General features: G+C 43.4%; 1 protein-coding gene across 1 annotated transcript in view; it reads left to right on the top strand.

Annotated features, from left to right (window-relative positions):
- The window catches only part of ttc7a (tetratricopeptide repeat domain 7A), a 57145-nt gene that overhangs the window by 26691 nt on the left and 14079 nt on the right, over positions 1-16375 (top strand). Inside the window, exons 13-20 of the mRNA XM_051427875.1 lie at positions 517-634; positions 985-1042; positions 1566-1638; positions 1761-1921; positions 9949-10065; positions 11493-11605; positions 12251-12385; positions 15523-15725. Of these exons, the coding sequence (XP_051283835.1) occupies positions 517-634; positions 985-1042; positions 1566-1638; positions 1761-1921; positions 9949-10065; positions 11493-11605; positions 12251-12385; positions 15523-15725 (978 nt within the window). The remainder of the gene's footprint in view (positions 1-516; positions 635-984; positions 1043-1565; positions 1639-1760; positions 1922-9948; positions 10066-11492; positions 11606-12250; positions 12386-15522; positions 15726-16375) is intronic.

The following is a 16375-nucleotide window of genomic DNA, read 5'->3' as shown; positions in this document are numbered from 1 at the left end:
AGGAGGAGGAGGTTGTCAGAGCAGTTGGCTTGCTGTTGCGGTGGCGTGCTGTCAAAGGCATTATCCCCCCCTCCTTATGCCCACCTACCCACCTGCCCGCCACAAGCCATACCTCACACACTGTGACACACTTTTTCCCCGACTCAGAGCACCTCGGCTCAGCTCAGCCACACACCGCCTGCAGACTGCTGCTGCGTGTGTGGGCGAGTGTGTGTGTGTGTGTGTGTGTGTGTGTGTGTGTGTGTGTGTCCTTCAGCAAACTCTGCGTTGTCCTTCAACTGAATCTACTCGGACTGTCCTCACACTAAACTCACACCAGGCTCAGCCGTCAATACTCCGTTCCCTGCTGCCCCTCAGCCATGTCCACGTCTCACACTCGTGTAGGAGAGTCCAGCTTACGGTGTAGCACCTCGCAATGCTGCTGTCATATTGTGAAGCATACTGAGTCTGTGTTTTATATGTATGTGTGTGTGTGTGTGTGTGTGTGTGTGTGTGTGTGTGTGTGTGTGTGTCCAGTTCGAGGAGGCTGAGGCTCTGTCGCAGAGTGTGGTGTCTATGGGGGAAGAAGCCGGAGAATTTCTACCCAGGGCCTACCTGGCTCTGGGACTCTGCTGCAGTCTACAGGCCTCCGAGGGTAAGGACACACAAACTGACAAATGTATATATCCTCTGCAGGAAAACGACAGGGGAAGCAGGGGACATGTGGTTTAACATGAAGGTTTAAAAAGGTTTATGCTAGGCTTAGTGTCTCCTGGCTATTGCTTCATAAGTGATATATGACATTCCCAAACTATTCCGGGCATGACACATTGTTGTCCATTTGTCCAGGACAGGACAAAATGATTTTGGTATAAATTGTTAAATAGGGGAACAGTATAACTGAGGATGTGATCTTAAAGGGTTAAAATTACAGTTTTCATGTCACCTGGACTTTAAACACATCAATTTTTATAAACTTTTGGTTCTGTCCTCTTCTCTCTGCAGCCACTCTGAAAGCTGATCGCAATGAATTCAACAAAAAAGCACTAAATGTTTTGAACAAGTAGGTCCTGGTTCTTCCATTCTCCATCACACGTGTCATATTCATACGTAGCATTTTATCCTCAGCCATGCTTTCAATCCATAAAATGGATGAATTTATAATAACTATTGTGATCAAGTCAAAACAACAAGTCTGTCTAAATGCTTTGGTTTATGATCTGGCACCTGCACAGGTTCAGTGGCAACAGCTACCATGGTAACATGCTAAACTAAGATGGTTAACATGGCATAATCATGTTAGCACTGTCGTTGAGAGCATGTTAGTACATTTAGTAACAGTAACATTTAGCTCAAGGCATGACTGTGCCTAAGTTCAGCCTCTAGGAGTCACTGGTGTGGCTGCAGACTATACGTTCACACTGCAGGCCTTTTTGCCTGACTGTGCTTTGAATGTTTGTAAAGTCAGACCTGAGTCATGTACAAGTAAATAAATTGTCCGGAATCTGACCCAGGTCTTTGGAGTTTATGACAACATATGGCTTTAATAAAAAGTTTACTCTGTTGACTCTCTCCCTCCTCCACAGGGCTCATTCATTAGACCCCCAGGACGCACAGATTGCCATGTATCTGGCTCTGCAGCTGGCACTCGTACGCCAGGTATATCAACAAACGAGAAAAGATATTAACATTAATTATTAGAAAACATTGTAAGTTACACCCGAGAATGTGTGTGTGTGTGTGTGTGTGTGTGTGTGTGTGTGTGTGTGTGTGTGTGACAGGTGTCAGCAGCCATAGAGCCCCTGCAGGCAGCTTTATCTCTCCGCGGGGATGACTTACACTCCCTCCACCTGCTGACCCTGCTGCTGAGCGCCCAGAAACACCACCGTCATGCTCTGGACACCCTGAATCTGGCCCTCAGCCAGCACCCCAGCAACTTCAAGTAAAACCCACTAAACCAGCCCACTCACTCAGGCAGCAGAAAATGTTGGTGGAAGTGTTGGTGAATTGTGGATAAGGCACCGATCGATAGCTGTACGGATGTACTTTTTAGTCTTTATGTGCTGTTCTGTGTGAGTGTGTAAGACTAGCTCGGTGAGTGGTGCAGTGAGGCCCTGTCCTAACACTAGTCCTCTCTGTAGGGATAGGGTGTCTCAGCTCCACTTTGTTGGACACACACACCCACTTGACGCCTTATTTAGACGTGCAAGAGTGGAGGCCTGCATTGCGGTACCTATGCCCCTCATACACCCTTACCCTTTTAACACTGCAGCTCTGACCCGAGCCCTACCGCCACTTCCCGACGTCGTCCCACACATAAAACCACCTGTCTGCTTCACTAAACGGGTTAAAAACACATAAAAACTGATTGACATTTATACTGGGATCATTTTGGGAGCAGTGATCTGCTTTGGGGCACTTTAAAAGGACACGTGGCAGGGATTGAACCTGTGACCTTTCAGTTATGGGTTGGCATCTCTATCACCAACGTTTTCACCCTTCATGTTACTTGACTTAGTTTTAACATGCACATACATGTAATATTATTGCATAATATTGCTTTTTACATTTAAAGAATATCAGATTAACCTTAATTTAGATAAAGTCTAGTCAACAATCTGTTTATCTGCTTGTTCCTACAGTTGGATGTTTGACATTAGAAGGATGTTTTCACATTCATCTGCTGGAAGTGGAAAGTTTCTCCGAGCTCACTGAATATCTGATTTTAAAGGGGTGGAGTCTGGGAGTCAAACCTGGTCCAATATGCAACTTATACAAGTGTGATGTAGAAACTTGAAGCCACCAGTGCACAAACGAACACTGAGACTTTACAGTGAAGGTTTGTGTCCATCAGGAAATGTTTAGAAAATGAACAAGATTTGCATATTTCATAAAGTTTTTAATGAGGTAGAAGGAGAAAAACACTTTTTAAGGATTTTAATAAGGAAATTATACCTTTTTATTTTGCAGAAAAAACACATCAGACACACATTATTGTCTCCAGCTGACTATTTGTATACAGCCTTAATGCATTTCTGGAGAGGCTCTTTAACTTTGTGAGAAATAATTACAAAGACGATGGAAAGTAGGGATGAAAAGACTAAAATGTAAATCTGTATGTCTCTAACGAAGAATTCGTCTTTAAAATAAATTGTTTAAGGCAGGTCAGCAGCAGTATAGGCCTGAAACGCATCCATTATGTGTGAATGAAGCTCCGTCACATCGTAGGTGCACAACATTAATTATCCAGCCCAGTTATTTCACACTAACCATAACATAGAAGTGCGTTGCATCATCTTTCTGATGTGTTTTCTCTCCATTTCAAAACCTCAGTAAAGCATTTCGTAATACAGCCATTTGGGGTCAGTGTTGGCCTCCACGGTCCCAGCACAGACAGATGGGGTACATCCATACATCAGGAGGGAGAGGAAATGCAGGAGGAAAAAAACAAGAAAATAGATGAAACAAGCGAGGGAAGAATGCAAAGAGAGAGCCTGGCAGGAGGAAGAAAACACAGAGACAGAGTGGGTGGATGCAGGAAAGACGGTGGTTTTAGAATTACACAAGCTTCACTGATCAGCTCTGTATGTGTGATTGGAAGATGAAATCTGTTCTGTCTCTTTCTAGATGCACAATCAGACACTTCAGACACACACACACACACATCCTCCGTAGAGACACTTGACTGCTTTGACCCATTTAAGAGCTCTTTTCCGAGCTCAGCCAATCACATCGCTCTCTGCGCCAGGAATCCCCATCGCCCCGGTAACCATGAGGTCATATGGGTAGAGCAGGCAGCATCAGTTGTTGTTCCCAAACTGTTGTTATGGAGCGGCAGAGAGACACTGAGTCAGAGAGGAAGAGAGAGAGAGATATAAATCTATACGCTGCTGAATGGAACAGAGCAGAACTGAATTATAACGAATTAGTCTGCCTGTCTGTTAACTGTATTTTACCTCTATTGATTGATGTTTCTAATAATAATTGTATTGGTTTGTCATGCCCCGTAACTGAGAGAGACACAGACAGTGGAGGCAGTATATGTTTGCCCTAGCCTGACCTGGCTCGGTTCATTTGGGCTTTTAACTGGCCCGGGACCAACAGCTAACAACAGTTTCCGTCCTTCAATCTCTCAAAGTGGAAATAAAAAGTGTAGCAGTGCAGCAAACACGTGGCCGAGTCTCAATCTGTCCATAATGAACGAGTAACTGTGAACATTACTGGAAATATCACAAACCTTTCTAAGCCACAATAGCTTTAGCTTATGGACAGGGCCTCGCTTTTGTGAGGGGTGTTTAAAATATATTTTCTTTCTTGAATTAATAACAGTAACAGTAACATGAGTTTGCACTAGCTAGATAATTTCTAGATGTTTTGATTTATTCTTTTTTTTAGCATTTTCCCTCATCTTTTCTCTCCAGTGCCCCTCGGTGTGCCCTTTCGTATATATAATAATAATAATATGGAAACTTAATCATGGGTAATGTTACAGCTCTCACCAAGCAAGCACCTAGCCAGCAGCTCTCCTCACTGATCAACTGCTAGTCTACTCTCAAGATAATAATAAAAATATGGTTGTGATCAATCACTTTAAGCTGCACCGATCAATATTTTTATATTAAAGCTCCAGTGTGGAGGATTTAGTGGAGGAGTTGAGGATTTACAGATTGACCCACTGCTGGAACCAGCCTCTAGTGGCTGTTAGAGGAACTGCAGCTTTTTGTTACTTCTGGCTTCCTCTGCCGGTGACGGAGGTCGCCGCTTGGCTGTTAACTTGCTGCAGAGCGGTGTGTTTGTGTAAAGCAGGAACTACCTTTAACCATACTGCACAACAACACGTCAGAGATGTTAAAGAAGCTTCTCCCCAAAGCCTGAACAAGAAGCATTGGTTCATCAACTGTTGGGAGGATAGTTCGAAACAGACCTTTGCTGCGTGTCGTACTCTCTCTCTTTCCTATCACTCTTCAGCTGTTAAAGGCAATAAAAATAAAGTAAAACAGCTACGTGATCGTCTCCAAAAGACATTTTGCTTACATTATCAGTAACATTTTAATTATCAGCAGTATTTTAGCCCCAACCTCTGATAGGCACATGGTTATGAATCCAAACCCAGGCCAGAACAGCTCAGTACCCTCGGGACCGGTCGGGATGAGGCCGGGTTGCAGACCTCAGAGTCAGAGAGGAGAGAGAGAGATGGGGGAGGAGGAGGTGTTTTCTCAGTAACAAGCTCATTGAATATCATTTGCTTTGGATGTGTGAGCGAGCATCAGAGATCAAAGCTTGTGCCGTGCATGGTGCTGGGCATGCCGCGACAGTCGAGTGTGTGTGTATACTTGTGGGGGGGGAATGTGGGTGTGCTTGTGTACAAGATCATAATCTGGCATGTTTGTGTGTCCCTGTGTGTGTGTGTGTGTGTGTGTGTGTGTGTGTGCATGCATGTGTGTGATTCTTGTTAGTCACTGCCTCTCTGCACCACAGCAAACTGTCAGCTCGCTGTAGCACACCAAATTCCTCCTTCCTCCCTTTTTCTCTCCCACATCCTCTACCCCCGGCTTCTGTCTTTCTCTCTCTCCATCTCCTCCTCTCTCTCTCTCCCTCTCTCTCTTTCTTTCTCACCCTCTCTTTCTCATCTTTTTTTATCTCTCCGTCTCCGTTTCTCCCTTTTCTTTGAAATTTTAATCACCCAGTAAACAGGCATGCATTTCAATGTGAAATGGGATTCTGCTACAGATTGAGAGAGCTGAGGCGAGAGAGGGAGAGAGGGGGAGGGTTGTGTGTATGTGTGTGTGTGTGTGTGTGTGAGAGAGAGAGAGAGAGAGAGAGAGAGAGAGAGAGAGAGAGAGAGTGATCGTGGTCTCGCAGTTTGTACTAAAGAGAATGATTAATCCCAGCCTTTGATTCTGCATTCATCTAACGGGATGTTGCAGCATGAGCAAGTGTGTTTGTGCACGTGCACGTGCACAAGTGTGTGTGTGTGTGTGTGTGTGTGTGTGTGTAGTTCAGCCTGACACACATGTCTGCACAGGCTTGTGTGTGTTAATCTCTATGCATGCACTGTACATATATATAAATATATAAATATACTTGATGTGTGTGTGCACTTGAGTGTGTGCATGTGCCTGTAGAGAATACACACTCTGATCTGTGGGAGTGCAGAATGAGTAATACTGTAGATGTACCACTTTTTCAAGGGAACATTATTAGCTATTTTTATACAGAGTTTACCCTGGCACTCACCGCTCTTAGCCGGCCACCGCGTTTAGCTACAGCGCTCGCTGCCATCCGTCCTCAAACACTACGCTCTGCACACACCGTGCAGGCTCTCTCCCAGGAGGCTGCATGGGGGATGACAGCCTTTGTAATCTGACGTGTAGTTTTGAGTGCTGTAATCTTGATGAAATCTATCTTTTCTGGTGCTGCGAGGGAAACACAGGGCTGTGTGATCGAGTGCTGAATAACAAGGTGGAAAATACTCTCTCCTTGGATGACTTAGATCTGTTTGCTATTACTTTCTGTGACGTACAAAGTGAAATTATTTTGACTTAATTGCAAAATTCTTGCAGCGAGAATAAAGGCTTTAGCTTATATTTTTCATAATTTCTCCAGTTTTTATACATATATTTCAGTACAATGTCCCCCTTTTCCTGATTTGCTACATGTTGACCTGCTGTTGATGCAAACTTAAAGTAATATATAAGATTTAGAGCATTAATATAGCAGAAAACGATAAGACATAGTGGAGTTACAGCATCCTGAGCACTCCCTCTGTGTGTACCTCGAGAATATTTTGACATTTAACTGTGAATTAAGAGTTTATTTTGACTAAACCAGCGTTGGTGATTGTTGGAAAGTCTGTGGAAAGACTAACACAGTTGGTTTGGGGTTTTTTTTTGGGGGGGGCTTTTAGTGCCTTTAATGGATAGTGACAGCTGAAGAGTGACAGGAGAGTGGGGAGAGAAAAGGACATATGACAGGCAGCAAAGTGCTCATGACGATGTTTTACGATGCTGGTTTCAGAGTGTTTTTCTCCATTCTGTATTCCCATTTAAATGTTTTCTTTCAACAATATCCTCAGTGTTAACATAGAAAGACAGGACATTGCAAGTGAAGTGACTAGTTTTCTCAACAGCATAATCTTTAGCTTCCACCTGGCGTTAGCGGCACATGTGACTTTTTCTAATGTAGTTATTAATCTTTCAGACTGATGATTAAACCGGAAGAGTTTCATGATGAACTCGGGTTTAGAAGAGCTCCAACTGAGAGTCATTAGCTATGGGAAAAATGAATCTATCTGCACAGATATGTCACCTTAAAAAGGTGCTTAAAGGACATAATGCGTCTCCTTCCCGCTGGGCTTTCATTGCGAAGTTCATTAGTAATAGTAAGATGTCTCCCTGCTTTCTCTGTTTGCTATCAATACGTACCAACATTTCCACTGCAGCCTCTATAAGCTCAATGAAATTCTACCCTTTCTGTGTGAATGTGGCTCAAAGGGAATAATCCCTCCCTTTCTTGGTAGGCTATTTAAAGTGAAAGAAAGTGGATCCAATCCCAGTTGTGTTACGTTTCCAAGTTGATGCAATGTTTTGGCCTACAGGGTCTTCAAGTGAACAAAAAACAGGCTATAAGAACTCCACTTACAGAGAGGAGTTCATGTGATACAAAAGAACTTATAATAACTTTATTATGCACAAAATCCCCTAACCCTGAACACAACATAGCCCTAATTCTTTTTAACAAGTGTTAGTAGTTATGTGTTTACACAGAGACACAGAGACCTCACCAGCATTGCTGCAGGGTTTTAGAAATACAGAGGTCCAAAAGCTGAACTTGCTACGGGGGAAATGGGGCATAAAAGCATCAAAGTAGTTATTTTTAGCCAATTATTTCTCAACTTTTATTGTATACCCTTTGGAAAAAATACAGAGGTCCAGACCTTGGTGACCTCAGTGGTCGGTGCAGCTCAACGGAGGTGGCAGTACGCGATAAGAAGTGAGAGAACCAGCCCGGGTTTCAGGTGCTGCTTTGTGTTGAACATCCAGGATACACAGCAAGAGTCAGTTCTCTGTACGTGTGATATACACCCACACACATACACCTTGTCACATTTTAACACTAGGATGGGTTCACACCATCACAATGCTTCTAAATGCTTTGCTGCCACACTGGTAATGGGGAGCCTAGAGCACACACACACACACACACACACACACACTCCGGTGGACCCCTACTGGCAGGCGTATCCTTAACACAACGTCCCTCGGCAGCACTTGTCATCCGCACATCAGAAAATCCAACCCCCTTCCTCCCACACACATACACTTTTCTTTTCCTACATCCCTCCATCTTCTCCTCACACACACACACACACACACACACACACACACACACACACCCTCCCCCCGGTCGTCCACCGACCCGTGAGTCGGTAACGAGCCGCATTTCACCGAGAGTTTTCTCCCCTGACACAAGCTTGTCTCGCTCAGCTATTGATCGCTCCCTCCTTCACTTCATCCATTTTTTTTTTCATCCTTCCCTTTCACTCTATTTGCCCCCCACCCCCACCCCCACTCCCACTCCCTCTCCCTCCCCCGCCCTCACCCTCTGACAGGAGAGTACAGAATAACTGGAGGAGCCTTCAACAACAGGGGAGGCAGAGGACAGCTATAGGCAGGCCGGCGTCAGATGTAACGAACCCCTATAGTCTCTCTCTCTCTCTCTCTCTCTCCCCCTCACACTCATGGATGAGTGATGCCCATGACAGACTGCATCCTCTGAGAGCCCCTTCTGGCAATTACAACACACACACACACACACACACACACACACACACACACTCACACACACACACACACACACACACACACACACACACACACACACACACACACACACACACACACACACACACACACACACACACACACGTTCTCATCAGAGACTCCCACATCACTTAACCAGTTGTCTTCAACTAAAAGGGCCGAGCGGAAACACTCTACGGCCTCTACTCATCAACCTCTCAACACACACACACACACGAACACACACTCTTAGAGCTTGTTGATGACCATCTTTATCCCCCTCTCTCTCTGTTTCTATTGATCCATGTGGGCTTCAGTCGGCATGCAGCAGAGACACGTTGATGGGTCCTGAGCACTTACTCAGCTACTGTAGGAGCTTATGAACACGTGTGTGTGTGCCTGTATTTTGTATTGTGTTTATTTTTATAACCAAATAAGCGACTGTCAGCTGCGGCCCGCTGTGATATCGGCTAGTTTCTGGTGAAATGGCAAATTTCCGGCTGTTCTTCTTCCCACTGAATATCATGTTGTGTGTGCATACTGCAGCTAATGTGGTCAGTGACAATAAGGACAGGTTTGACTGGTTTGAGTCCAACTATAAAACTCCTTCAGGCTCATTTACTCAGTTTATAGGTTGGTTTCCATACAGGTAACAAAACAGCTGAGGCTCTTCTCTATGGAAGCCGTCAGTAAGTCATTATAGTGAGAAACTTTCTCCAAATATTAACTTAGTATCTCAAAATAGTGACATTATGATACAAGAGACCCCTTTTCTATCATTTAGTAAACTGACTCAGTTACATATTTTATGGATATTTTACTGTTATATTAAAAACTGCACAATGAACCCAAACAGTGAACTGCAGGAAGTTTGTGTAAAACGAGAGATTTGGATGAATGATGAGCAGATTATTTCCTGTTTCGGGAACTTTTTATACAATTCTCTGTCTGTATTATATATTTTTTTTCATTTTGTCAGTTAATTTAACTAAAGAAATTGTTGAAACTGATAACATCGAACATGAAGTAACTTAATTAAGTAAAACTAACTTAATTAAGTTAATTAAGTAAATTAAAAAACATTCTGAATCAAGTCATTTTAAGTGAAATAAAACAGGAACAAGCAGCATAAGATTAAATAAAGGAATGTGTGTGTTTTCTGTTCCAGTCTGCTGTTCACGAAGGTGAAGCTGGAAGAAACCCTCGTCGGTCCAGCCGCAGCCCTGCAGACCTGTGAGGAGATGCTGCAACACTGGCAAATCCGCTATGACGTCAGCCGCTCCAGGTGAGCGTGCACGATGCGAGACGTGTGTTTGTGCTTTTTACTGCTGGGCATGATGAAGGGGAAGTCTTCTGCTGCTGTGGTATTGATTATCTATATTGTGTTAGTGTGTGTGTGTGTGTGTGTGTGTGTGTGTGTGTGTGTGTGTGTGTGTGTGTGTGTGTGTGTGTGTGTACTCATGCATTTCTGATATATCCTGACCCGGGAATTATTAGGTTCTATCCGTTCTATCTGGGCAGTTTGAGATATTGCGCTTCAAAGTTGTCACATCGTAGATTAACTGATGTGCAGTAAAGTGCTGTATTATTAATCATAATAACAGGAACCCTGAAGGTACTCTAATTATATATATATATATATATATATATATATAATATCAGCATCCTGTATCAGTTTAAACAGGGTTTTCTAGAAGAGGTGGTATGTAGATTGAACCTTTTACACTCGTGTTTTTGCTTGACATTATAATTTTATATCCATTAATTCCTATTTTTCTTGCAAAAAAGTGTCAGTTTATACTCATTCTTTGTTATAAAACACAGAATCTGTGCATTAATGATTACTGAAGTGTGTAATGGTAGAAGATATTTGTTCACACACAACAATTCAGGCACGTTTTTGAATTTAGAAAACTAATTTGAATGAAAAATACCATTGAAACAGTTTAATTAACATTCAGTTTCAAAGAAATGCAAGTGAGATAAATTCTTCCTCAACAGCTCTTTATAATTACTATTTTTTTGATGACTCATTAATAAATTTTTATTTTGTTTCTAAATGTAGCATGAAGGGATTTATATCATTGTACAACCTTGCACTGTAAGTGACAATAAAATAACCTTTTCTAGTATTTTTTAGAATTATCCGTGCGTGGAAAACGTGATTGTGAACCATCATACTAACCTACTTTACTTTATATTCATACACATATATATGCATATATGTGTATGAATATGTGTACAGTACATATATACGTAGGTGTATTTATATGTAGGTAGTGTATCTAGTTGCAACATGCAACATATAAATACAGTGTATATATATATATTGCTTGCTATAATTTTTCACTATAAAATATATAAATATTTTAAACATTATATGTAAATAAATGTAAAAATATGTAAATTCTTGCACTCTTGCAATAAAGTATTAAATAATACTTCTACTACTAATAATAGTAATAGTTTCTCTTTATAGTTCCTTCTTATGCAACCAAAGTTAGAGACTTTCCTTTTCTCAAAAATGTCCACTGATTTATAAATCTGAAAGTAAACCTGCAGGTACGTTAATCGCCAGTCAAAGAATAGTTTGATGTGAATAATTCATAGAATCCACAGAATCCAAAGGTTTCTACGGTGCATTTCTGAGTGTGTTTGTTCATAATGTTTACACTGTACATATGTTCACTGGTGCGTGTCTGTGCGTTGCAGCGAGACAGACGACAGCAGCAGTATACCGATGGCGGAGAGGGCAGAGGTCAGCCCCGGAGGCAGGAAACCCTCCATCCACCTCACCCTGCCCGACTTCCAGGACGCCTCCACCGGTCTGCTCTCTCGCTGGTTAAACTCTTCCTAATAAGCGACCGCCACTGTACATATTTGGATTGCGACATTCTGAATTGATTATTTTTAAAGTTAAACACATCCTGGTTTTTTTCTGCGGTGTTGGGTAAATACCAGTGAGAAAAGGTGAACGTGTAGGTCAGCCCGAATCCCCCAGCATTTGACCTATTGTGGATTAGAACAGTGTTTGCCTGTCTGCGACCCATTTTCGGGGGGGGGAGCAGATGTGCTGTTTAAATATCAATGATGTGACTCACCTCCACACCTGCGTTTCAGGCAGGATCAGGGTGCCATTCAGTCACAGGAAATCCATTGATGTTCTGAAAATTAACAGAGAATGAATGTTTGTTTTTCCTCACCGCGGCTCTCTTCTGTCGTTGTGTTGTTTTCTGATGGGAAAAGAACAACGTTTCATCATCATATTTGAAGGGTTTTGAATTGAATTTGAATGTTTTTACTTTATATTTGGTATAAAATATTGTTTCTATCATTCAGTATCTGTAACATATTAAAGCGCATATTGTGTTTATCACTTTGCCAGACAGGATTTAGTTTCCCACTGTTGCTTAATGAGGTACAATAAGTTTTAGCTCTAATTATCTTATGCCTTCACTTTGCTTTTACAGGTTCGCAGAGCCCTTCGTCTGTTGCGGCGTCTCGTCTGGAAGCGGCGCTCTCTGAGGTGTCAGACATCAGCTCCATCCGTCGCCAAGGACCCACCTATATCTGGGCCACGCTGGAACGCATTTGGCTGCAGGCTGGTAAGACAACAGCACACACGACTATGTACTTTCTCTTTTCCACTCTTGTTTGGGGTGCAGGTCAGCCAATTACCATGCAATCACAGCATGTGCTACATGTGAGTTAATTTGCAGTTGATCTGGGAGAACAGGTATGTATATATTTATTGACTCAAGGATGAAAAAGAAGTTGGCTCTAAGAGGAAACTTTTGTTTGAAAACTGGCGATCGACAGTAATCAGATTCCACGGTTTAGTGTTTCCCAGTGTTATTAAGCTTTATGAATAATAATCCCATTGGCAAGTGCAAAATGATATTGATTTCAGACAATTCAAGCTTTCCAGTTCTCCTGTTTTTATTTCAAAGACTTCTGCAATAAATATAACAGCAATGGTAGCAGCTGTAAAGGTCTATAAACTCTAGCTTCTGTTCTGTATGTAGTTGAGTTGAGTTCTTACATTATCCCAAATGTTTCCAACAATGTTGAAACTCAGAGAAATCTGTCATTTTATTCAGGTAACGCTGCGTTTCACCAGTCGCCTGTCGATGGCGTCATATCCCCTTTGTGCCTGCGTCAGCGTTGTGGTTGTCTGCCAGAAGCTGTCATACATTGACTGTTGATCCAGTCTGAAGCCACATTGTTACCATCCACTGTTTAGATCTTGGTGCTTTTTAACTCTAGATTTGAACCAGATGAAGGATTTTAGTCATCGGACGTCTGGATCTTAAGTTATCAGAGAAACAAGCTGAGCTAACGTTAGCAGCAGCTCGGCTCGCAGCCCCTCCTGGACGTCCTTTGTCTGTCCAACAGCGTGGGAGAAGCAGTGATTTTTAAGGTGGAACTGCTTTATTCAGTGTGTTTAGTGGTTTTAATCAGCGGGTCTGTTTGTTTTGGAGAGGAGGAGACCTCTGTGGATAACTGGGCTTTCGGTAGAAACCTCCTGAATGATGAACACTCTCATGGCGATGACCATAAAGCCAAACTCAAGTCTTAAAAACGGTTCTCCACAAACCAATGGGTGACGTCCCTATAGGTTCACACTTAGGGGAACCTCAAGGATCAACACTTAGACCACACAAACTCGTGATTAAGCATCCTGTATCAGTCAAATATTTCCTTCCTTTCATGGCCACAGTAGGGTGGGATAGGAATTACCTCATCACATAAATTCAAATCAAACTAGAAGATAAATTGGAATATCTGATGGCAACTTTTGAATGAAAATCTTCCCCACCCAGGCGTCTGTGTTGTGCAGATGCTACTATGAAAGCTGTGTGCAGCTTACTGACCTGCTTACAAGCTCAGTTGAGTTTCAGTCTCTCTGGGGAGCAAGATATCGTTTATTTGCTTGGTACAACGTGAGCACACATTTTTGTCACGTTTTGAGCACTGCAGCCACAGAAATCCACTTCAGGTCACCTACATATGAACGGCTGGAGAGCCCTGCGTCGTAACATAACGGATGTAGATAGAAACAAGATAGATTTGTAACCTTGTTATTGTGTAAAGCTACATAATTTAATGTGATTACTGCAGCTATTTTCTGTTATCTCTTTAACAATTTAGTGGGTAGAACCATTTCGGTCCCATTCAAGACTGCATCCCGTTTGTAGCAGTGCACGCTGTACCTGCATACATGTGGCCGCTGTGCTATTAAGGGCAGAATGGCAGTGATGCATACCGCTATTACTTCCACCCCTTCAGCCTCAGTCTGCCTGTGGAAGTTCACAGGAGAGCAGAGCGCTGAAACGAAGGGAGAGGAGTTGCTCCAGCACAAACAGCACTCCATCCATCCACTCAGCTGGAGTGGGTGAGGCATGGGAATGGGAATCCATACAGAGTAAAAGCGGTGATGCAACCAGCATACCGATGTCTTACAGTGCGGGATGGGGGATGGGGGGGGGGGGTCACGTCCCCTGAGGCCTACTGTAATGTGAGGGTCATTCTCTATGTCCAACCTTTGAACTCTGCTGAGAAAATAGAAACATGCTCGCTGCTGTTTTGAACTACGTGTGTGTACGTGTGAGACCACTGGGTGTGTCTCCTAACTCAAGTCTGAGCAAGTTGTACCCCCCTTCTCGCCTCCCGAATCTCCCCTTCCCAGCATTCCTCTTCTCATCGGTCACTTCCTCTCTCAATCTCACATCCTAATAGGAAAAAAACACACTCAGAGATCTCTTTAAAGTGGATACACTCAGCTTACAAACACACACACACACACACATATACCTGCAAACGTATACAAGGAATGCATACATGCACGCACAGATCGGATAGAGCTCAGGTGAGGAGCAGGGAAGGGTCTTACATAACCAGAGAGCATTCGCCGAATCCTTTTTCCCCGAAGTGGAGCTATGAAAAGGAACCCCGAGGCTGGGAAATGGCTCTTTTTCATCTCACAGAGGTAGCATGCACGCACTAAGTATTTCCCATCTGTGCATCTATGAGACACAGGTAAACAAACAAAACATCCGCTACCAAACACACACATGGGTTCACATGGCGCTCAGGAGCAGACGGCGTGTACAATATATTTGCACAACACAGTTCACTGTCTCTCCCTGTAACACACAGCGCTGTCAGTGTTTGAGACTTTCTTTCTCAGGGTTTTTTTCTGGGTGTTGACCCAGCGTCCACAGAATGATTGACAGCCCCCTGCGTCAGCATCCTGTCCAGTTATTGGTCCTCTCCAGCCCCAAGGGGCGGGGCTTGGGGTCTAGTCTTATTGGACAATGACATGCTTGTAGGCGTGATTCTTTGTGTGTGTGTGTGTGTGTGTGTGTGTGTGTGTGTGAGTGTGTGTCTGGGGTTTGTCCTCATCTTCCCAGCAGCAGCAAAGAAAGGAGGCAGGCAGCTTTAGTATGTGATGGCCATATTTAGGCAAGACTTTCATGACTTCCCAGGCACTACGTTTCACCCGCTCTTTCACGATCTGTGTGTGAGTGTGTGTGTGGATCCATCCAAGTGTAGTGTTTTGTGTTTGTATTTGAGTGCTGCACAGTTTACATTTTAACATGATGCTGCTGAACTCACAGTTAAGTCATCTGTCGCTCTCAGATTAATACAGTTCTCTCATTTTCTCCCCCCTCTTTACCTCTCCATCCCTCCCTCTCCTCTCCTCTCCCCTCTCACCTTTCTCTCCCTCTTCCTCCTTCAGGGGAGTTGTTCATGGCGGATGGCCGGCTAAAGGAGGCCCAGTTCTGCATCGCCGAGGCCAGTGCGCTCTTCCCCAACTCGCACTCTGTGCTGGTGCAGCGGGGCCGCCTGGCCGAGCTCCGGGGCCAACTGGACGAAGCCAAAGGCCTGTATGACGAGGCCCTGGCCATCCATCCCACAGGAGAGTGCATACTTGTGCACATGGTGAGAAACAGTTCAAACTTTAGAGTAGCGGTTTCAGATTCAAACTGGCTTGGGGCCACTGCTGGTATTGGTTTGTGCCTCGGCGACAGAGGAAGGTCACAGAAATGTTTACATCCTGTTAGATCAACTTTAGGCTGCATGTAGTATTTAGACAATGTTTGAATATATAAATAAACTTTATTATTATTATCAACCACACAAGATCTGTTTGTTAACAGATTAAAAACAGCTACAAGCTACAGTTAAATATTAATTTCACACAGAAAATTAGGAAAATGTGATGGACAGCAACTGCGGCGCTAGAGCCTGGCTCTAAAACCTGCAGCCGCCTCGATCTCATGTTCGCGTGTTCTCGACGCCAAAGTGAGTCGGACAGAAATCTAACCGGTCAATCGATTCTGCGTCTGGCTCATCACAAGCGAACCTATAGTCATCTCACAGGAGAGCCACTGGACGTTCAAGTACTACAAGACTGCAAACAGCTGTTTATATACATTTTTATTCAATTCAATTCAATTCAATTCAATTTTATTTGTATAGCGCCAATTCATAACAGAAGTTATCTCAGGACACTTTTCAAATAGAGCAGGTCTAGACCGAACTCTTTATAACATTATTTACAGAGACCCAACAGTACCACCATGAGCAAG

This window comes from Dicentrarchus labrax, unplaced genomic scaffold, assembly GCF_905237075.1.
Source record: "Dicentrarchus labrax unplaced genomic scaffold, dlabrax2021, whole genome shotgun sequence".
Classification (NCBI taxonomy): Eukaryota; Metazoa; Chordata; class Actinopteri; family Moronidae; genus Dicentrarchus; species Dicentrarchus labrax.
Note: the sequence above shows the minus strand (reverse complement) of the source record. Positions and strands in the feature narration are given on the sequence as shown.